Source organism: Sciurus vulgaris (assembly GCF_902686455.1).
Source record: "Sciurus vulgaris genome assembly, chromosome: 1".
In the NCBI taxonomy this organism is placed as follows: Eukaryota; Metazoa; Chordata; class Mammalia; order Rodentia; family Sciuridae; genus Sciurus; species Sciurus vulgaris.
The window spans coordinates 149,653,846-149,676,303 of NC_136461.1; the positions used below are offsets into that span (position 1 = coordinate 149,653,846).

A 22,458-nucleotide genomic window follows, 5' to 3' on the forward strand; every position below is an offset into this window, starting at 1 on the left:
ATCTAAGATTATTAAGAATCCACCCCAGCCAGGCCCGTTAGCACACATCTATAATCCCAAAGATTTCGGAGGCTGGGGCAGGAGGATCACAAGTATTGAGGTCAGTCTCAGCAATTTAGGGAGACTCAGCAACTTATTAAAACCCTGCCTCATAATAAAAAATAATAAGACTAGGGATGTAGCTCAGTGGGTAAAAGCACCTCTGGGTTCAATCCCCAGTAACAGGAAAAAAAAAAAAAAAAAAAAACTCCCAAAGATTTTGATTTCTGCTGGTCTGACTGAAGTGGGATTAGGAATTTGCATATTTTAAATCTCCATTCCAAGAGATTCAGATACAAGTTGTCTTCAAAACATGGCTTTGGAGCAATCAGATTTTTGGTGGTCATCTGGGAGCTTAAACTAAACTCCCAAAATCAAATTGACCCATGCAACTGTGGTACTGAAAGCCTCTGAGTTCGCAGACAGAACTGAAGCCCCACGCTCTGGGACAGCTGCACAGATTGTTCTCCTCATGGCCCAGATCATGTCTTTTTGTTACATACTGGTCAGCCACTCTGGCTGTGCAGAGGACAGACCCTCGACATGAGTAACAGGTCCTTCCATCAGTTTCCCTCCCTTACCCATCAGAGTCCAGGCCATCTCCGGAACAACGAAGGCTCACAGAATTCATGGCTGGAGGTTGACAATCCACACACACAGTGTATCCCTCTCGGAGGTACTGCATCCATCGAGTCAGGGGCCGGTTCTCCAGAGCACAGTGAGGCGTCAGGGACTCTGTTTTGAACTCCATACAGTATCTAGAGCAAAAGAAGTAACAATGTCCTTGCTGTTATCAGAGGAGGCCTGATGTTGTGGAAAGTCTTAGGAAGTCATCATCTCCAAGGGCATTGGGCAGACTGGAGCAGAGTCTGATCTTCACAAGCTACACACCAATCACAGAGGTTTTAAAGTTTCTTATTCACTAAACTCTGACAACATGCAACCAACAACCACAGAAAACCTTTTTGACTCTTTTCAATCCATTATTCAATTACCTGGTCAACACAAGTTTGCAGATTTAGATAGCCTATATCCTTTCCAATCAGATCACTAAATTGTGTGTAAGGCACATGTTTTAGGAGCAAATTAGCCCTTGGTAGCTTGGCTTATGTTCTGAAGAATTATATAAATTGAGTCAGGTGTGATAGCACACACCTGTAATCTCAGCAACCAAGAGGCTGAGGCAGAAGGTTCACAAGTTCAAGGCCAGCCTGAACAACTATGTGAGACCTTTGTTTCAAAAATTAAAGAAGTGCCCAGGGATGTAGCTCAGTGGTACCCCCCCAAAAAAAGATGGGGGGGATGGGAGCCAGGCATGGTGGCATACAACTGTTATCTCAGTGACTTAGGAGGCTGAGGCAGAAGGACCCCAAATTGGAGGTCAGCCTCAATAACTTAGCAAGATCCTGTCTCCAAATTTTATAAAAGGGCTGGGTACAGTGGCACATACCTGTAATCCCAGCAGCTTGGGAAGCTGAGGCAAGAGGAGACCAGCCTCAGCAACTTGGCAAAGCCCTAAGCAACTTAGTGAGACCCTCTCTCAAAAAATAACAAGAGTTAAGGATTAGCTCAATGGTAAAGAGCCTCTGGGTTTGATCCTCAGTACGACATAAAATAAAAAAGGGCTGGAGATGTAGCCAGGGGTAAAGCACCTCTGGGTTTGATCTCTGGTATGACAAGGGGGAAAAATGTTACATAAATTGGACAAGATCTGAGAACCCTTAAATATGAGTTCAGGAGGATGTACCCTCAACACCCAGGCCAGCAGCTATGCTGTTCAGTCTCACACATGTTCCCAGCCCTCACATTCCCTACCCAGCTCACTTGCATGATCGGGGATCTCTGATGAACATGTAAGTCTTATCAGACATCACAGATGAAAACAGAATTGGGGAGCTGGGCTATGTTTACTGTGACAGGTTAGTGTCACCTTACACTGACCTGTGGAAAACTCCAACATACATGTCTAGACTCTGAAGGTCCCAGGGGAGGATCCAGATATGGGCAAATATTTGAGAGTTGTTTTGTTAAAAGTAACATCATTTTCTAGTTCTCAGGGAAACAAAACACAGTATAAAGCCTGAGTTGTTGTAGAAGAAACTTGTTCCATTTTCAGTTCCATGGGATAATTTCTCATCCATCAAATTATAAGTTGTAATAGGTTACATGGAAAATATTTGGAGAGTCTACTTCAAAGATCTTTAATAGCTGAGCACAGTGCCTGGAATCCCAGCAACTCAGGAGACTGAGGCAGGAGGATTGCAAGTTCAAGGCCAGCCTCAACAACTTAGTGAAGCCCTAAGCAACTTACTGAGACCCTGTCTCAAAATAAAAAGTAAAAAGTGCTGGGGATGTGGCTTAGTGGTAAATGGCCTCTAGGTTAAATCTCCAGAACCCAAAAGAGAGAGAGAGAGATCTTTTAACAATGGTAAGTGCTACTTATTAGTAACTAAAGGTAACTGGTATCTAGTTATTAAGGGAGGAAATTCTAAGATGCAGTTTCAGTCAGCCTCAGACAATGTAACCCAGACATCTCTGCAGTGCTGTAATTTCCTTAAGTGCACCTACCAACCCCATGTGGTAGGTACTAATATTCTTATTCTTTAAGAAGGAAAAACTGAGGTGGAACAACTTATGTCTACTGAGTGGCACTGTGGGGATCTGAGCATGCAGTCATCTGATCTCCCTTAACTAATGACGGAAGAGTGGACCCAGGTGAGCACAGGGGTGGTTTCAATAAGAAATCCTCTACCTAGGCATGGAGGTACGTCCCTAGTGTGCCACTGGGTTCAATCTCCAGCACTGGGGCGGGGGGGGGGGGGGGGGGGGGGGGGGTGCCGTGCAGGGTTTGGGCAGAAATCCTCAGGCTGAAGTGTGTGCCACTTTTAAATTCACCAGAGATGGTGCTAGAATCCATAGTTCCCTAAACCTACAAGAGGAGCACCCTTGGTGTGATTAATTTAAATAATATCATCTCATTTTTATACAGTTTGCTTCTTTTTAGAGATCAGGCATCAGAGACTGTTAAATACAGTCCCACACAAACAGGGAGGGGATAAGTGCATTTCAGCTATGGTGAAGAATCATATTTTACTGGAAGTCAGTGAACAAATAACAGAAGAAAACAGTGGAACCAAGTTGACTCTTGCAAACAGACTTGTATAATCGAAAACATAATAAATTGTTCTTATAAAAGCACCAAATTACCCGGCATCCTCTGTGTGCGTAGACCACTGTGGAGACACAGCTTGTCTTGTTCTCTCCTTGTTGAAGGCAGAGGTAGTTATGAAGGCAGGGACTAGAAGAGGGAGAATTAGGTTGAATCCACAGTCAAAGTACTCAGAGCTAGGTTTCCCAAACTTGGTTTCATGCCTGTCTCAAGGTCTCCATCTCCAAAACCTGCGCACTTAGTACACCATCAGGGAGTGAAGTAAGGCTTAGTTCCAAGGTCTGCAGAACCAAATTGGCTAAAGACCTGTGTGCATGAAGACGGCAGAGAGAGCAACTGTAGGCCTCTGACAAGGACGTTCATCTGCAGTAATAAACCTGAGACAAAGGTGAGGAGCCAGGAAGAAAAGCCAGGAAATGATAAAGAGATGAGGAGAAAGCAAGTGGGGCGGGGACTGAGGCGATAGAGATTACAAGAGAAAGGGCCTTTTTAAAAATGAAAAAGAAATAGAGAAGAAAAGGGAAAGTGAGGGGAAATAAAGTAAAAGAATAAACAGAAAAGAGAAGGAAGGAAGACCAAAGAGAGAGGAAAGGGAATGAAAGGAGAGAGAACACTCCAAGAGAGAGGAAATGAGAAAGGACAAACAGGAGCAGAGGTAGGTGCTCCTTAGCGCCTGGAAGCTTTGCCCTCCACACAGTGCCCAGGTGACTGCGAAGTACCAGCCTGCACAGCGAGTCCCCACACAGCCCTGGGGAAAGGAAGTTCCCAGTGACCCCCTTCTTCCTCCTCTTCCCCCAACCCCACCCCAACTCTGACAATCTGGATCAGAGAAAAGAAAAGGAACCTGGAATCCCTCCTGCCTCTGATCTTGTCTTGTCCTATTTCATCACACAGTGGAGGGTGGGTACACAGTACCCCGAATAGCCTCTTGATTCCACTTCACAGTCAGCTCAAGAAAGGCAGGGTGATGCCTTGTCCATTACCATACCCCTCACACATTGACACACTCGGTAAGTAGTTGTGCAGCCCAGAACAGGGGTGCATGCCTGTAATCCCAGAGACTCAAGAAATGGAGGCAGGAGGATCGCAAGTTCGAGGCCAGCCTCAGCAACTTAATGAGTCCCTGACTCAAAGCAAAATTTAAAAAAAAATTAAAAAAATTAAAACAGGCTGGGGATGTCACTCAGTGGTAAAGCCTTCTGGGTTCAATCCCTACTGCCAAAAAAAAATAGATAAATAAATACAATAAATAGTTGTGCGGTGAATGGATGGGCCTGTACACTAAGGAACAAAGTCATCGATCGGACTACCACCAAAACGCACAGGTCCTATGGTTTCCCCCATGGTTCTCTGTTTCTACACAGTTGATCCTCAGTATTCGTGGGTACTGTTATGGGGTACGACTTAAGAACAGACCGATCACCACTGAGAAGTCCAAATTTGAGAGTCTTTATTAAGCCGTCCGGCTGGCTGTCTCACACAATACCCCAAAAAATGACTATTGGTAGAACAGCCCCGACCACAGTGTTGTAGGGGTTCTTATACCAAAAATCACATCAATCATAAGTGTCTGTTGCTAGGATTTGAAATTACAAACTAACATCATGAGATCATCAACAGAGGGGGAAATGGGTCAAAATGACCCTTACCTAGGTACAAACTAAAGAATGGTTACTAACATCCACACAATCACCATTCACACAGTACATTGTTTAGGAGCAATAGGAATCAAAAGAGAGCAATTTTTCCTTACATAGCAATTGTCATTTTGTATTGCTAAACATGTCACACTAAGTAACTGATGATGGGCACAGAGGCAGGGTGTTCCCATGGGAGAAGCTTATTTCCTACATAACATGGAGTCTCAGAGCAAAATGGAGTCTGTTTAGTCATTTCCCTTAGAGTCTGGCTTATAACAGTCTCATGGAGCCAGATCTGTCAGCCCATCACAGTACTTAGTTCTGGGGACCCAAGAGGACACCCAAAGCAGCAGATGCTTAGGTCCCTTAAGAAAATGGCATAGTACTTGCATGTAACCTATGCACATCCTTCCATATACTCATTTTTGTGTGCATATGTGGTGCTGAGGGTTGAACCCAAGAATTTGTGCATGCTAAGCACACACTCTATCACTGAGCTACAGCCCCTCTCTTATACTTTAAATCATATTTTTTAAAATTTTTTTTAGTTGTAGATGGACACAATATCTTTATTTTGCTTATTGTGGTGCTGAGAATCAAATCCAGTGCCTCACATGTGCAAAGTAAGCGCTCTACCATTGAGCTACAGCCCCAGCCCTAAATCATATCTTTTTTTCTTGGCAAGAAAAAAGTCTGCACGTGTTCAGTACAGAATCTTCTTTGTTTTTCACCCAGATACTTTTCAGTCCTGGTTGGTTGAATCTGCAGATGCAGAGTCTGTGTCTATGGAGGCCGACTGTACTTAGCCTGGCAACTGAGATGCTCAACAAACTTCCTGCCTTTTGTTTTAGAAACTCCCAGGAAGGGCAGGTAGAGACTGATGTTGTGTGAGGCACTGGATGCAAAAAAGATGTTTGCCTGGCTCCTTACTGCCACAAGATGGCAGACCTCAATTCCTGCTTAGATTTTCTTAATGAGGCGTCCGTTTGAATCCAAGACAAGAGCAATCCAACATCAGGTAACTACTTACTCCCAAGAGTTGCAGGTATAGTTCTTGTGTCCTGTGGTTTGGTGCCTAATCTCCCCAGTATGACAACTGTCTACACCTAGAGTAACCCTTAGAGTCCTGGCTTGTGGGACTCTCTCTTGCAAAAAGTTTGTTTTCCAAAACGAGCATGTCATGCTTTCTAAATGTGGTTGTAGCTTTTGCATTTCTAAAATCCACAGACAGAATTAAGAGGAGCAAATGAGAGCATGTATCCAGATCCTTCCCTGTGTCTCTCAGACCCAATCATCAGAAACAAAACAACTACAGGATTTTAGCTTTCTCATGTTTTCATTTCGGTTCTTTGACATATAACTGTGAAGAATAAATTTACTGCTAAGTCCTTGTAGCTTCGCATAAATCAGACTATAAAACCTTCAGGATATGTCTCTTTAGCTCAAACCATGTGATCTAATTTGTCCTGTATATATCATTACAAAAGTTCAAAGAAGCTGGATGTAGTGGTGCACATCTGCAATCCCAGTGGCTCAGGAGGCTGAGGCAGGAGGATTATAATTCCAAGGACAACCTCAGCCATTTAGTGAGGCCCTAAGCAACTTAGCAAGATCCTGTGTCCAAAAAAGGGGGGGAGGGTTGCTCAGTGGTTAAGCACCCCTAGGTTCAATTCCTTGTACCAAAAAAATTAAAAATTAAAAAAAAAAAAAACAGTTCAAAGGTATGGCACTTAAAGTGTAGCTCAGAAATAATGAGGTTAGGATGTAGAAGGGAAATAAATATATGACTATAGTTTCTGAATAGAATCCTTAGATAAGGTTCTATAGTTACACAAGTAAAAGTAGACCGCTATGCACTTCTAGCTGGGCACAGGGATGCATGCCTGAGGCAGGAGGATCATAAATTTGAGGTCAGCTTGGGCAACTTAGCAAAAACTTCTCTTAAAAAAAAGGAAAGATAAAAAGACTGGGGATATAGCTCAGTGGTAAAAGAACCCCTGAGTTCAATCCCCAGTATTGAAAAAGACACTATACACTTCTACATCCAGTCACAACACAATGCTAAGTCACTTTTCATGTACTAGTTCATTTCCTTACAACTGCCCTCAGAGATAGATCCTATTATTTCCCAATTTCACAGACAAGAAAACTGTGACACAGAGAGGTTAAGAAATGTGTTCAAGGTTCGTGTCTAAACATGGCAGAGCCAGGTGAGGTTTCCAAAGCACACTTTTTTATTTTTTTTTTAATAACAATACTGGGGATTAAACCCAGGAGTATTCTACCTTCTAATCTCATCCCCAGTCACTGCTTTTTAAAAATTTTATTTTGAGGCAAGGCCTCACTAAGTTGCTGAGGCTGACCTCCGATTTGCAATCCTCCTGCCACAGCCTCCCACATAGCTGGGATTATAGGCATGCCCCACTGCACCCATCCCAAAGCATACTCTTCAGAGCTGCACTACGATAATGCAGATTATAGAATTCTGCTGTTCTATGCGGCATATTTGCCATGAAGTATTTAAATTCTGCTCTTTTTTCCCTTTCTATCCCTAATCACCACCCTCAGTATAAAGTCAGATTTAAGAAAGAAAAAGGGAAAATTGTAGCCCATTATGCTCTGTCATGCAAGAGGTGTGGGAGAAGGACAGCCACAGGCAGATTCACACTGTAGCATGATGCTCCCTGGTGTAGCCTGCTGGCTAATGGCGTGATTTCACATCATGCATTCTCAGTCTTCACAGAAATGTTGCAAAGAGGTGATATGCCAATCTTATTACTCAGAAAACAGACGCATAGAGGTTACACAAAGGGAAAATTACTACATGACCAAGCAAGGGCCCCAACAGAGATGTCTTCTGCTTGTGAAGACTGACTATCCATCGTTTTCTGTGCTCTGTGCTCATGGTCTGTGGTTGTGACATATCATAAAAGCAGGCCAGTTACCCAGGGCCTTGCCTCTCCCTCCCAACCCCCTGCAGCCCTAGGGCTTGGGTGGTGGCACATTCTACAAAGGGCACCCTTCCCCCACATGAGTCTTCCGTAAACAGACCAGGAGCCTGATGGCCTGGAGCTCTCTGAACCAGAACCACTTTTTAATAGGCCCCACAGAGTTCATTTCCATTATTCAAGGGTGGCAAATAATTTAGAAATTATTTTTGCCTTCAGTCCCATTTCTGCTTATGTGCTGAAGCATGTAGCTAGGCGCCCCAGGACAAAGGCTCTCCATAAATGTTAGCTCCCCTTCCTTTCCCTCTTCTGGCAACGACATTCAAATGTAATATATTCTTTGTGCCCAGGCCATTTGCCAACTTTGCTGGCAATCTATGTGCCTACCATTGTTCGGTTTTACAACAACTTCCACTTTTAAAAGCATGGTACTGCACATATTTCCTTTGAACATGAAAGTAAATTAAATTTGCCTTGGGAATCTCGTAAGCTCACTGACACAATAGGGTACCACAAAAGCAGGCTTAAAATCACTAGTCTGTAGGTACAGCGCAAGAGAATAAAATGGAAATTTGACAAAGGGCACCAACCTGGAAGCGTACAGTTTATAATACTACAGCTTGATCACCTTTTAGGAGGAAAAATGCATATAAATGTCTGGAATGTGCAAAAATTCAATAATGCAGCTTTGTATATTTGTTTTTAATGATATTATACAATCATATTTATTAAATGAAACAGGAAAAATGTTACAGCTGCTCGACCATTAACAAGAGAGGCTCGGCCATCATGTTTCGTTCACTGGCTTCATGGAGCATTTATATTTCCACTTAGTTTCCAGAAGCTAAATCACAATTTTTACCTTAATGATGACAGTTAGCGACAAAACAATATGCGGGGGAGTGGGCATCCCCACAGGACTAGATCTGTGAGATCCAGGTTTAAGCTCTGTTGCATTTTGCTAGAGTTGTCTCCTCCCAGAACTCCAAAGCCCTCCTGTACAAACAATAATGACCCTGTCCTACTTCCCTGGTTGGACATGAGAACTTCCCCCGAAAGATGTCCATGACCCAATCATCAGAAACTGTGAACATGCTATGTTACTTAGCAAAGAGGAATTGAAGTTACTGATGGGATTAAGTTGCTACTCAGTTGAACTTTAAATGGGAAGATTCTCCAGGATTATGTGGGCATGCCCAGTGCAATCACAAGGGACTTTAAAGAGATTCAGTCATAAACCAGGCAAGCTGGCACATACCTGTAATACCAGCTACTAGGGAGGCTGAGACAGCCTGGGCAATTTAGTGAGACCCTGTCTCAAAATGAAATTTTTTAATAAAAGGCCGGAGATGTATCTCAGTGGTAGAGCACTTGCTTAGCATGTAAAGGTCCCGGTTTCAATTCCCAGCACAGAAAAAAGCAAGAGATCCAGAGGAGATGTAACTACAGGAGAAAGGCACAGAGGGAAGCAGGGTTGCTGGCTATGAAGATGGAAGAAGGGAGCCATGAGAAAAGGAATGTGGACAGCATCCTGAGAACGGAAAATGCAAGGCAGCAGATTCTCCCCTGCAGCCTCTAGAAAGGAGTGCAGCCCTGCCAACGCCCCGACTTTAGTCCAGTGGGATCCATGTCAGACTTCCAACCTTCAGAACTGCAAAACAATAAATTTGTGTAGTGTAGACCACTAAGTGTGATAATTTGTTACCTCTAACTTTCTGAGCAAAGTTGTACAGCTGCATCCTCAGTGATTTTTCTCTACAATCTGCTTTCCTAAGAGCAAACTTCTCCCTCTCTCTCTCTTTTTTATTTTCTTTTTGGTACGGGGGATTGAACCCAGAGGCACTTAACCACTGAGTCACATGCCCAGCCCTTTTTTATTTTTTATTTAGAGACAGGGTCTCCTTGAGTTGCTTAGGGCTTCGTTAAGTTGAACTCATGATCCTCCTGCCTCAGCCTCCCAAGCCACTGGGATTACAGATGTGCACCTCCGGGCCCAGATCTCATTTTTTAAAAATTGGAGCCTTATAGTTATACATAGTAATTGGGTTCATCCTGATAAATTCATACATGTATGGAATTCAATTTTAGTTCGTGGTCCCCCCTTTTCCCTCCAGTCTTCCCTCCCCTCCTCCATTCTTCCTCCTCTACTAGACTTCCTATCGCTCATCTATTTATTTATATTTGATCCTCTACTAGACTTCCTATTTATTTATATTTGATTGGCTCTTTTTATTTATACATAAAAAATTAAATTCCCTGTGATATATTTATATACGTATATAACATGATTTTTTAAGATTCATTCTGCAACATCACTCCACTCTGCCTCTCCATCTCCTTTTACACTGCTGACCTTCCCTTCATCCTTCCCTCTCCCTTTCCTTTATTTTACTCTAGTTGCCGTGGATGAAAGAAAATATTCTACCTTTCAGTTTCTGAGTCTGGTTTATTTTGCTAAGATATTCTCCATTTCAATCCCTTTAGCAGCAAATGCATAATTTCATTCTTTTTTATGGCTGAGTAGAACTCCATTGTATCAAAACTCCTAATTTTAGCATACTTTTGCCATTTCGATAGGCTGAGAATTTCCCAATTCATCAAATCCTGATTCTATTAGGATTACAATTTTTTTTTTCCCTTCAATCTAACTCTTTTCTCTTCTGTTCTACTATAAGTGGCAACAAGAAACCAGGCTTCAACACTTTGCTTGAAATTTCCCTTAGCTAAATAGCCAAGCCCAGTTCATCACCTGCAAGTTCTACTTTCTGAAAAACTGCAGGGTACAACCTGCTCTACTTTGAGCTCCTGCATATTAATTCCCTTTCATCCATGAAAAGTCAAGGAACTAGATTCCCCCTAGAGCCTTTGGAAAGGAATTATATGTCCTGGCTAACCCCTTGATTTGAATCCAGGTAGACCTGTGTTGAAATTCTATCCCACAGAACAGCAAAATAATAAATGTGTGCAATTTAGCACTGTAAGTGTAAGATAATAGATCTGTGTTATTTTAAGCCACTAAGTTTGTGAAGCTTTGTTCCAGCAGTCATAGAAAACTACTATACTCCCTGTGGTACTGCTATGAAGACTGACTCAATAATGTCTATAAAAGTCCTCTGTCATACTATTCTGGTTTGGACATGAGGTATCCCCCAAAGGCTCCTGTGCAGGAATGCTCAAAGGTGAAATGATCAATTACGAGAGCTGCAAACTAATCAGTGGATTAATCCATTTGATGGATTAATAATTTCAATGGGTTAATGAGTGGTAACTGCAGGCAAGTAGGGCATGCCTGGAAGAAGCAGTTCACTGTCGATGTGCCTTTGGGAATTACATTATCCCTGGCTCCTTCCACTTGGGCCCTCTTTGCTTCTGGGTTGCCACATTGCCTGAGATGCTTTCCTCTGCCACGTCCTTCCACCATGATGTTCTGCTTCATCTTGGAGTCAGTTGACCATGGATTGAATCTCTGAAACTATAAGCCCAAATAAACTTTTCCTCCTCTTAATTGTTCTCACTGAGTATACTGGTCATAGGGATGCAAAGCTAAAAAATATGCAAATGTGAGGGATTAGTATGCCATGCCATGGATTAGTATGCCATGCTGTGTGCACAGGAAGTCTGGTGGAAGATGGCAGTTGGTAGTAACAGTACACAGGTGGCCATGCAGCAGAACTGAGAACCCCTCTTCTCCATGGTCCCACACCAACCTCTGAATCTTTCTTCCACTCTGTTCATCACCCTGAATTAGAATGAGCTGTGATCTATTTGTTATTCAAGTTTGGATCTCCAAAACCTAGCAAAGTGCTGGCATGTAATAGGTGCTCAGTGAGCGTTAAATTAGTGGAAACATAAATAAATGCTCAGGAGTTCGGGTCAAACAGGGCCACAGGCCCCCAAATAATCCATCAGACAGGATGATGACTTTACTTTCTCTCAGTTTCCTCTCATTTTCCCCTAGTGTTCTATCATTTTCTGAAGCATATTCCATGGATACTAGTGATTTTAGTGAGTTTCCCCCTGAGGAGAGGGTTCATCTAATCAAATAAAGTGAGAAAACGCTTTATATCCTATCTCCCTCTTGTAAAGAGATCATGCAGATACCATCCTATGTTCTGACAAGTTCTTCGGTAGAGAAAACACATCCTTCTTTTTATACACTATTATAAAAGGATGCACTTTGGGAATTTTTGCCAGCTACAATGCAAGTAGGGGTGTATATCCAAGCTTGCACATCTATACAGAAGTGATTCTCTAACTCCAGTAAGCATTAGACCCCCTGAAGGCCTTGTTACATCTCAGAGTGCTGGGCTCACCCCACAGGTTCTGATCCTGTGGGTCTGGGTGGGGTCCCAGGAACTTGCAGTTCTAACAATGTAATTCCCAAGTAATGCAGAATCACAGCAACAGGAGTTAACCTTGCAAGGACATCCCTGGTGGGCAGGAGAATCTTGAAGATGGAAGTCAGAGCTAAAAATGTGTGCGGATTCCTCTTTCCAAACCAGGAGATTATTATTTTATGTTTAGAAAATGAGACTAAGTGCAGATAACTCCTGCTAGTGTCAAACCAAAATCACTAACAGCGCCTGGGGGGAGGGGGGGTAAGAGAAGATTGTCCTGTACAGTTAGTCCTCTTAGTGGAGTGTGATCAGAAGTAGTGAGAAGAGTAATTTTGGAAGACAGGACATTTGGAGGAAGGCAAGTAACTAGGAGACAGAAGTGGACATCTCCAGGCAGGGAGGAGACGCCCAGGGGCTATGCATGGGCCATATTTGCAACACCATCCCCTGGGCTGATGAAATGCTCCCTGGTGCCTTTGGCCCATGTTCCACAGTATCCTATTCTATTTGTTTATTCATTGTGAGTGTGTGTGTATGTGTGTGTGTACGTTCACGTGCACGTACACACTGGGCAAGTGCTCTAACCACTGAGCTATATCCTTCAATCTCAGCATTTTTTTTTTTTTTAATACTGTGGATTGAACCCAGGGGTGCTTTACCACTGAGCCGCATCCCCAATACTTTTCACTTTTTATCTTGCTAAGTTGCTGAGACTGGCTGAACTTGGGATCCTCTTGCCCCAGCCTCCGGTCACTGGAATTACAGGCATATACCACCATACTCAGCTTTGCTAACATTCTCTTCTTGAACTTCCTGTCACACTGCCCTTTTGGAAAGAGACCCAGGGTTGGGGAGAAGCAACAGCTTAAGGTGGCACCAAGGTCTAATGTGCTAAAGAAACACTTTCCAGCAGCCAAATACCACAAAAGAGTAGAAAGGTCACTTATCCCTACTGTAGGTTCTAAGAGTCCTACAGCGACTTCCTCCCTGAGCCTGTTCTTTAGTGTTTCTGCAGGATGCCTGAGCTGAATGTCACTCTGTTCTACTGTTCGCCCCTAAGCAACCACTCTGGAAGCACTACCTTATTTCTCCATGAGTTTAATGCGACTGTCCCATGGATGAGAGGCCTCCACCCAGGCTCACCACTACACAGTGATACTTCCCAACCAGTTCTTTTTTTTCCATAGGTTTTAATTTTTTTCTATTTTTCCACCCACAGTTCTGATTACAGTAGTTTTTCAGGGCTTCTAAACAAAAGATCAGAATTTAAGTACAGCACTTTCTATGCTCCCCACAGGCCGGCCTTTCTGGTTTCTCACATGGGCCTCGTGCTTCCCCAGTGTTATAAAATATGAGCCACAACAGCCCTACGTTGGTTATTTCCTCGCCCCAGGCTGAGACCCTTTAGCTCAAAAGCCTGGCACAAACCCAAATCTTTACACATTCAGTTGTTTTTTAAACATAGCCAAACCAGCAGTTTTTCAGCCATTTAGGCCCTGCCTGCTTTGCATACCAGTGACTGTACCCACCATCCACTGGCCATTGATAAGATAGAGCCCAAGCTGACATTGCCCTTTGGAGTTTTATTCAGAGACTCCCTGCTGTGTTGCTGAGAGACATCACCTAGACACGTAAACCCCTTTCCAATCATCACACCCACCTTGGGAGTTGCCCCCAAGGTGGTACCCCTTGGGGTGGTCCCCCTCCCCTCCTCCCAGTCCACCATAAGCCTCAACGACCTCATGCTGTGAGAACTTCCTCTCTCATACTACCCTGTCCAAGCATGTTACTGCCTCTCATGGTCATATCTTTGCCCTTGATTAGCCCCCAGATCCCTCAAACCCCTTACATCCACCCATCAGGTTTAATCATGTCGATCTGTTGGTTAGGCAGCTCTGCATTCACAGCTCTACCTGCAGGGAGGCACTGCCCAACCAAGACCACCTTATTATATTTAACTCATCTTTAAGTACTGGTCAACTCGCTTGTTTGCTGTCAGTTATACCTGTTACCACAGTTGTATGTTCCTGGGATTAATTTTCTGGGACCATTTGATAATGTGCTCCCACCCACTAGACAGTGATCTGAAGGACAGCAAGTTCCATGTCAATTTTCCACTCAACCCTGACCCTGACATCCAGTCCACACGTGGCATCAAGCAGACCCCTAAGAAAGAACTACAGAAGCTGAGTGTGGTGGTGCAGGCCTCTAATCCCAGCAGTTTGAGAGGCTGAGGCAGTAGAATTTCAAAGGATCAAAGACAGCCTCAGCAATTGAGCAAGGCTGCAAACAACCTAGTGAGATCACGTCTTAAAATAAAAAATAAAAAGGGTAAGTTCAGTGGTTAAGCTACAGGAGCCAGGTGCCATAGCACATGCCTGTAATCCCAGCAACTCAGTGGGCGGAGGCAGGAGGATCACAAGTTTGAGGCCAGGCTCAGCAATTTAGAGAGGCTCTAAGAAACTCGGTGAGACCCTTTCTCAAAAAATAAAACAAAAAGGGCTAGGGTGTGTTTCAGTGGTTAAACACCTCTGGGTTAAATCCCTGGTACCAAATAAGAAACAAACACATGCTTGGAATAAAGGAAGGAACAAAACAGCTTGAGAAAATTTTCCAAATTTCTATGAATCAACTAGGGTTTTCACTATCCTGAGAAGTCAGTGTTTTGCTGTATCTGGTTCAATCCATATCAACACGTAGCCATTTTCATTTAATTCTTTGTGAGACTCATGGGGGCTCCTAGCTTATTAGTGAGCCAGCCTCCATTGATTACTCCACAACTACCACGAACTTTTCAAATCACCCAACAGATCACACCAGCCCAAGGCTATTCAGCTTGAGACCAGAAGCAGGTGTTTTAAGAGAATCATTTCATCATTGTTTAGCAACATTTTTCTATAGTTCTCAAATTTGTGAGTGTGCAAATAAATTTTTAATTTAATAAGGAATCACAGTGCAGGTGAAATAGTTATCCTGGCTGGACACTTGGGTGTGAAATATCATCAACCTATCTAAAGTTCTCAGTCACAGTGGGGCCACACACCTGTAGTCTGTAACCTCTGCCATTCAGGAGGCTAAGGCAGAAGGAACTCACTTTCTAGATCTTGTTTTTAAAATAAAAATAAAAAGGGAGGTGGGTGGGCTGAGGATATAGTTTAGTGGTAGAGTGCCCTTGGTTCAATCCCTAGTACCTCAAAAATAATTAATCAAAAAGTCCTCTATCATCTGTTTGATTCACTAAAACCCACGTGAGTGCAAAGGTTGCTGTGTTGCTCAGAGGCAGGTGCCTAGTTTATTGGAGACATGGGCTTGATCCTCGGTGCGCACGCCTGAGCGCGGGAACACACACCACACACACGCACGCACACAGCCACGTGCGTGTGTTTTATTGCTGAGTCTGTGTACAATGAGCATGGGCCATCGAGTTGAAAACACTCAGGGAAGCGAGGGAAAGAGAGACATTTGTACAGCTGGCCGTTAATTCCTTTTCTAAGCATTTCCTGAGCTTCCTATCTACGTTGGGCAGACTGGCCCCACCCACTCACTCCCCGCAGTGTGTGGACCTTTCCCTGCACTGCCCTGGCCTTTCATGGAATGAAGTGGCCCAAAAGTCATCAAAGATAACAAAGGCCGCCACCAGGAGAACGCCCCTACCGAAGGCGTGCGCGCAGTCCTGGCCCTGCCGCGTCGAGTACTCCAGGCAGCCGGCTCTCTCCTCCAGGGGCGGGCAGGGCGCCCCTCCGTTCTGGGGCTCCTGCCGCACCGAGCGCCTCCGCACGCGGGTGGTCGGCTTGCACTGGTCTGCGCAACCGCTCCAGGGGCTCCACTCCCCCACGAAGCACGGGCGAGCTGGAAGACAGCACAACAGGGCGCGCACCTGAGTAAGCCCAGCCAGCCAGCGGGCTGATCCCGCCAACACACAGTGGAGTTTGGCCCAGGTCCACTTCACCTTGACCAGGGCCCTGTATTGGGCACACACAGAGCATTGCCTTCGCCCGCGCTGATGGTTAACTGATAATGGAGTGCGGGGGCTTGCCCCCGGATCCTGAAGGTGTGTCTGAGCCAGCGACACACGCCCAGGTAAATTCCTGCAGGGAACTTCCTCATACTGTTAGATTTAGATAAGATCTTTGCTTTTGTTTGTTTTTTGATATTAACAGTATGTGCCCCTGCCTATAACGTTTCCCCCTTTTCAGATCATTTCACCTGCACATATTTATGAGGTACATTATGATATCTCAATAATGTATTACACAATGTGTAATGATCAGATCAGGGCAAGTGGGATATCCATCACCTCAAGCATTTATCATTTCTTTATGTTGGGAACATCCAAAATCCTTTCTGCTGCCTCTGATTAATTGTTGCCAAACTTTGTTACCCAACTGTGTGCTACAAAACATTAAAAATTAGTTCTCCTAACTGCACCCCTGTACTCAGTAGCCATCCTTTCTCCATCCCCAACGTTCCTCCACCCAGACATTTTTAGTATAACAATAATACATATTCATTATAGAAAACACAGGGCTGGGGTTGTGGCTCCGTGGTAGAGTGCTCACCTAGCATTATAGAAAACAAGGGGGGTAGGAGAAATATAAAAAATAAGATATACTTTACTTACCAATAATCCAAATACTTTACCATGTCAATTCTTCTCAGCAAATGTGTCTCCTTAAGATACATGGTTTAGGGCAACACACAGGGACCTCTATAATTCAGGCTTTCTCAGATTGCATCCCCACAGCCCACCCTTAGCTCACAGGGTCATAAATGTGAGAGAGCTGGAGTTTGGAGATGAGCAACCAGCACCCAGAGAAGTAGAGTACTCACAGTACATGAAGAGGTACAGTTAGTTTTGATTTGGTCCTAAAGACTAGTGCTTTCCATTAGTTGTATTCCTCCAAGCATTTGGTAGAGTTCAGGGCTCCGCTGGCCTCTAGCAGTCACCCATGTGCTAGGCTGCTCCCTGGAGTCCAGTGCATGTTTTAGAATTCACCTAAGAGACAAGTCAAGCCAGTCTCTTTCTTTTATTCTCAAGTCCACTTACCAAATCTGAAGATAGAACTTAAAACTGCAATTTCCTCTCCTTGACTATAAAATCAATTGGTTTCACATTTAACTTTCCCATTGAAAATTCTAATGAGTCTTTTAAAAAGATGGCAATGAGTTTTTAAATTGAGTTATTTAAGGACTTGAAATTAAATATGAGAAGAAAAGAATAAGAAGACAGATGTGCCCCTGAAGTAGATGCCAAAACTCTCCACAAAGTGAAACCCATTTTCCCTACCACCCTCATACTTTCAAGTTCATAGTATTTCCTACAGGAAATCACTCTGACTTCTTTGAAACCTTGATTTGGACTTTTGACAGTTCATATGTGAAAACTTATTTTGCTTTTCAACATACTAGTTTAGGGTTCATGGTTGGGGAGGAAATATTTGTCAACACATAGCTTACTGATGTGAAAGGAATCTCCCACAACATAAATATCTGTTAGTAATTCACGTTTTAATACTGTTTTAAAACATGATTTTGTTATCGTCTAAAAACTCGTAGGTAACTGGACATGGTGGTACACACCTGTAATCCCAGCAACTTGGGAAGTTGAGGCAGGAGGATCGAAAGTTCCAGTCCAGCCTAAGAAACTTAGTGAGACTTTGTCTCAAAATAAAAAGGGCTGGGCATAAAGCTCAGTGGTAAGGTGCCCCTGGGTTCAATTCCTAGTACCAAAATAAATAAATAAATACTCATAGTTATCAAGTCAGCTATCTTACAGAAGCAAAAATGAACCATGTGAGTGTTCAATCCCAACATCCACCATCTATACATCCTTAGGAAAACCAGTAAGAGGTCACTTCCCTGCTGTGATCATCTTTTGTTGACCTTGTCCTTTTAATTTTCATGATACCATTTCATTGAGCCATTGGACCAGAAGACATTTAAAAAGATCCCTAGGCTGGGTACTGGTTGGGAAGGACACCTTTGTCCTTACCTCACTGCCCCAAACCTCTTCATCCCTCAGTGTAGCTAGTCCTGCCCTGATGTCCTGATGTGTTGGACTCTAATAAACATTTAATATATTTGTGTTTTTTGTTTTGTTTTTTCATTTTTGTTTTTATTTGTACTGGAGATCCGGGGATTGAAGCCATGTGCGCTTTTCCACCAGGCTACATCCTCAGCCCATTTTATTTTTTGAGACAGGACCTCTCTAAGTTGCTTAGGACCTCACTAAATTGCTGAGGCTAGTGTCTAATTTCTGATTCTCCTGTCTCAAGTTCCTGAGTTGCTGGGATTATAGGTGTATAATGCCATCACATCTGGCATTATATTTGTGGTTTTTTTTTTTTGGGGGGGGGGGTTACTGGAGAGCCACATCCCCAGCCCTATTTTGTATTTTATTTAGAGACAGGGTCTCACTAAGTTGCTTAGTGCCTCACTTTTGCTGAGGCTGGCTTTGAACTCATGATCCTCCTGTCTCAACCTCTCAAGCCGCTGGGATTACAGGTATGTGCCACCAATGCCCAGCTATATTTGTTTTTTAATGCATTTATTTCAAATATTAATATTTGGACATCACTATAAAATAAGATCTTGCCATGGCATTAACTCAGAATTTAGTAATATGGCCTTGACTTAGTCTCTAGTCACATGGCAAAAGATGATAACGGTGAGCATATTCTGAGTAATTTAGCCTCTTAGGATTTCAACATTTGTGTCTCACATCCAATATTTATTGATTTGATTTGATTTGATCCCACAATCGAAGTCCTCAAAAACACAGAACCATTGCATTAATTGTAATTATTTCCTATTGATAAGGTTCTTCCTTGGCAAAATGCTATTTCCTGTTTTTTCAATTTATCTCTTTAAAGTCCCCCAGAAAAGCATGCCACTGTGGTACAAGCCTGTAGTCCCAGCTACCCGGGAAGCTGAGGTGGGAGTATTAGTTGAGCCCAGGAGTTTGAGACTCACCCGGGCAACATAGGGAGAGACCCAATCACAAAAACTTAAAAGCCCATAAAGATAATCAGAAAGTTCTGGATCCAAGACAACAACATCTCAATGGTTTCATTGTAAGACAAAATGGGGAAAATTCACACAGAATCATAGAAATAAAAACGTGTTGCACAAAATATTTTTGTGTGGTAAAATTAATCTCAGGTGCTTATTTCTCTTCCTCACAAAGCTTCTATTCTTCATTCACTTGTGAAGTTTTGATTATTTGGATTGCGAGTTGTTGTAGGTCACAAGAGGTCTTTGGTCACAGAGGTTAAGGGTTAGGAAGGAATTTCTGACTGATTTATTACCACGAGTCATATATTACGGCTGTGTGACACATATTTCCTTTTGAACTGACTCATTAGTATTCTTGTTCCTTTTCCCACTAAAGCTTATCTAAATTACATCTATTTAGAGCATATCAGAATATTCTTTCTTAAAATCTGACTTTCTCAATCTTCACATTTATTTTCACCTGCTATTAATGGAACTTGCCAGGCTGTGTTACCTAGTGGTATAAATGCCTTTAACTCAGGAAGGAAACCTGGTGTTACTGGGTGTCAGGAAGCTCGGTGACTTTTCTTTTCTTTTGTGTTTAAACTCAACCTAATGTTCAGGTTTCCCCAGAAGCAGCCCATAAAATATGGATTTGAATGCAAGTAGTTTATCTGGGGGGCAGTGACTCCACATAGTGCTATAAGGGAGTGGAGAACAGAGACAAAGTACGTATCTTACTTCCTACTATAGGCTTAGTGGCACCTCTGGCTCCCAGCTCATTGTAGAGTGAGATGATAGACAGATCCAGGGTGTAAGGAATGATCAAGTTCTTCTCTCTGACCTTTTTTTTTTTTTTTTTTTTGAACCCAATGCCTTGTGCATGGTAGGCAGAAGCTCTACCACTGAGCTACATCCATGGGTCCCTGGCCCTTTTTATTTTGAGACAGGATCTAAGTTGCTTAGGCTGGTCTCCAATTTGCAATCCTTTCTCAGCCTCCAAGTAACAGATTATGGGCATGTGCCACCATGCCTGGCAATTAGGTTCTTCTTGATTTACCAACTGGTTTCCTTTCCTCAAGAGTTTTCTGGTTATCAGATATCTCTACCACAGTCACAAGAAAATGGCAAGAAGGGAAAAGTAAGTTATATATTCTAGCAATGAACCTAAACATAAGGGTAATATGTTTATTTCTTTTCTTCCTTCCTTCCTTCTTTGGAGATGGTGGGGGTTGCGGGGAGGGGGTGCGGACTTTGATTGAACAACATCCCCAGTCTTTCTTGTTTTTTATTTTTAAACAGGGTCTCACTGAGTTGCTGAGGCTGGCCTTGAACTTTCAATCCTCCTGCCTCAGCCTCCCAAACTGCTGGGATTACAGACATGCACTACCATGCCTGGCAAGAATAAGATATATTTTCACATAATCTAATAGAAACAGTGAGTTATATCCAAGTTCAATTACATTGATATTTTTACCACTGATTTATCTTCTGGGAGGGCGGTGACTTTACTTCATAAACTCCATTTATTTCATTTGGATTTCATTAGAGTTTGGTTTGGTTTTGTACTGGCGGAGTTCAAAACTAGGACCTTGAGAATGTTAGGCAAACACAGTACTACTTAGCTATGTCCCCAGCCCTTGGATTTCACTTAAAAATGAATCCAAACTCCCTCCTACGTCCTATAGACCCTGTGTAGACTGACCTCTCCCTGACCCTCCACTCCCACCTGAGGCTCTGCACATCCACCCACCCCCATGCCCCACCTTTGCTCTGGCCACATTGACTTCTTTACCCCTTGAACAAAACAAGTTATTCACACCCTGGGATCTTTGTCCATGTTTTCACTCTGCAGAGAATATTCTTCCCATGTTGGGCATGGCTGAATTCAGCTCGTCCTTTAGATCTCAGCTGAACTGCTTCCTCTTCAGAGTTTTCTGCTAGCTTGCCTAAGTAGCCTCCCATCCTCATCACACACACCCACACACACACACACACACACACACACAAATACAAATACACACAATTATTTCATTTTAGAGTTCAATGTTGCCTTCTAGCAGCTCCATGATTTATATATTTATTTTATTTATGATTGTTGCCCTGAGGACTGTGATCATTTTTCTTTTCATGCCTGGTGTTTGGCACATGGTAGGTCCTCAATAAATATTTATTAAATGAATTAATGAAATGGCATGGGACTAGTCCTCCTCCCTAAATAATGTTCCACATTAAACAGACGCTGATCGCCTTATACCATTGGTTGGAAGCCAAACACAGACAGAAGCTCCAGAAAGGGAAGGACAGGGAGTGGACATAGAGGAGCAAATCAGAAACTCTTCCAGCCAAAATCACAGGCCTGATCTTTCTGGGCTCTCCTTGGGTCAAGTCTGGCAACCTTGGCCCCACAAGGTGACCACTGGAAGAAGCACTGTTTCCTGTGTCTTAAGGTGAGGAGATTCAACCTCTCCTGACCCTCCCAAGTCCAAGTCCTTCCAATCCTTTCTAATCCATTTATATTACCTGCCAGGACATCTTGAAAGTCAAAGCTCCTTTAATTATACTATCTGTGATGTTAAGTAGTATTTACTTTTATTTAACCCCAATTTTCCTCACTCAAGAGTTTCAGAAAGGGTGAAAAAAAATTGTTTACTTCGTCTGTTCCAATCCTGGTCTGACTGTTTCCCCGTCTCCTTTCCTCCCCACGCAGGCTTCGGGTGCGTGACTCCAGTTCTGGCCCCATCTTTCTGAAGAGGCATCCTGCCTCACGGTTAGCACTGGGCTTTCCCCAAGTCCATCGCAGTTCAGTGAGTTGTGCCAATAAGACTGGACACACTATTCTCTGTCTTTGGCTACCAAAGGGCAATTTTAATAGTTTTTTTTAATGCTTTTCTTGATGATGCCAAACACACACACACACACACACACACACACACACACACACACACACACACAGCAGCAAATTAAACTGCTAGCCAGAGAAGAGCCCTTAGTTTTATAAATATCATTTGGATTATTTCTTCCTCAGTGTAAGGCCTTGTTCTTGTTTTCATGTAGCAGTGTCTCCTTGTTTAATCACAGAGACTCAAGCACTCTCCTTTGTAATCTAACCCTGCTTGCTTGGCTTTTTGCCACCAAGTTTAAGGCCACCCACGATCAAGTGCTTTCTTCCTCACATTGTTAAGTTCAAATAGTCCTAATTGTTCTTATGGAAATATTCTTTCTACACTTCACTGAGAGCAGTACCCATTTATACATAGCTATTGCTTCTTGACATTCCATGGAAGAGAAATTAAACAGCTTTATCTCCAGCACACAGACATATCTCCCAT

The 22,458-nt window shown here is 43.1% G+C and overlaps 1 protein-coding gene across 1 annotated transcript in view; it reads right to left on the reverse strand.

The window, feature by feature from the left end:
• The window catches only part of SBSPON (somatomedin B and thrombospondin type 1 domain containing), a 32,077-nt gene that overhangs the window by 1,920 nt on the left and 7,699 nt on the right, over nucleotides 1–22,458 (reverse strand). The window contains exons 2-4 of the mRNA XM_079140674.1: nucleotides 15,788–15,982; nucleotides 3,247–3,337; nucleotides 621–797 (exon numbers count right to left, since the gene is read on the reverse strand). Coding sequence (XP_078996800.1) covers nucleotides 621–797; nucleotides 3,247–3,337; nucleotides 15,788–15,982 — 463 coding nt within the window. The remainder of the gene's footprint in view (nucleotides 1–620; nucleotides 798–3,246; nucleotides 3,338–15,787; nucleotides 15,983–22,458) is intronic.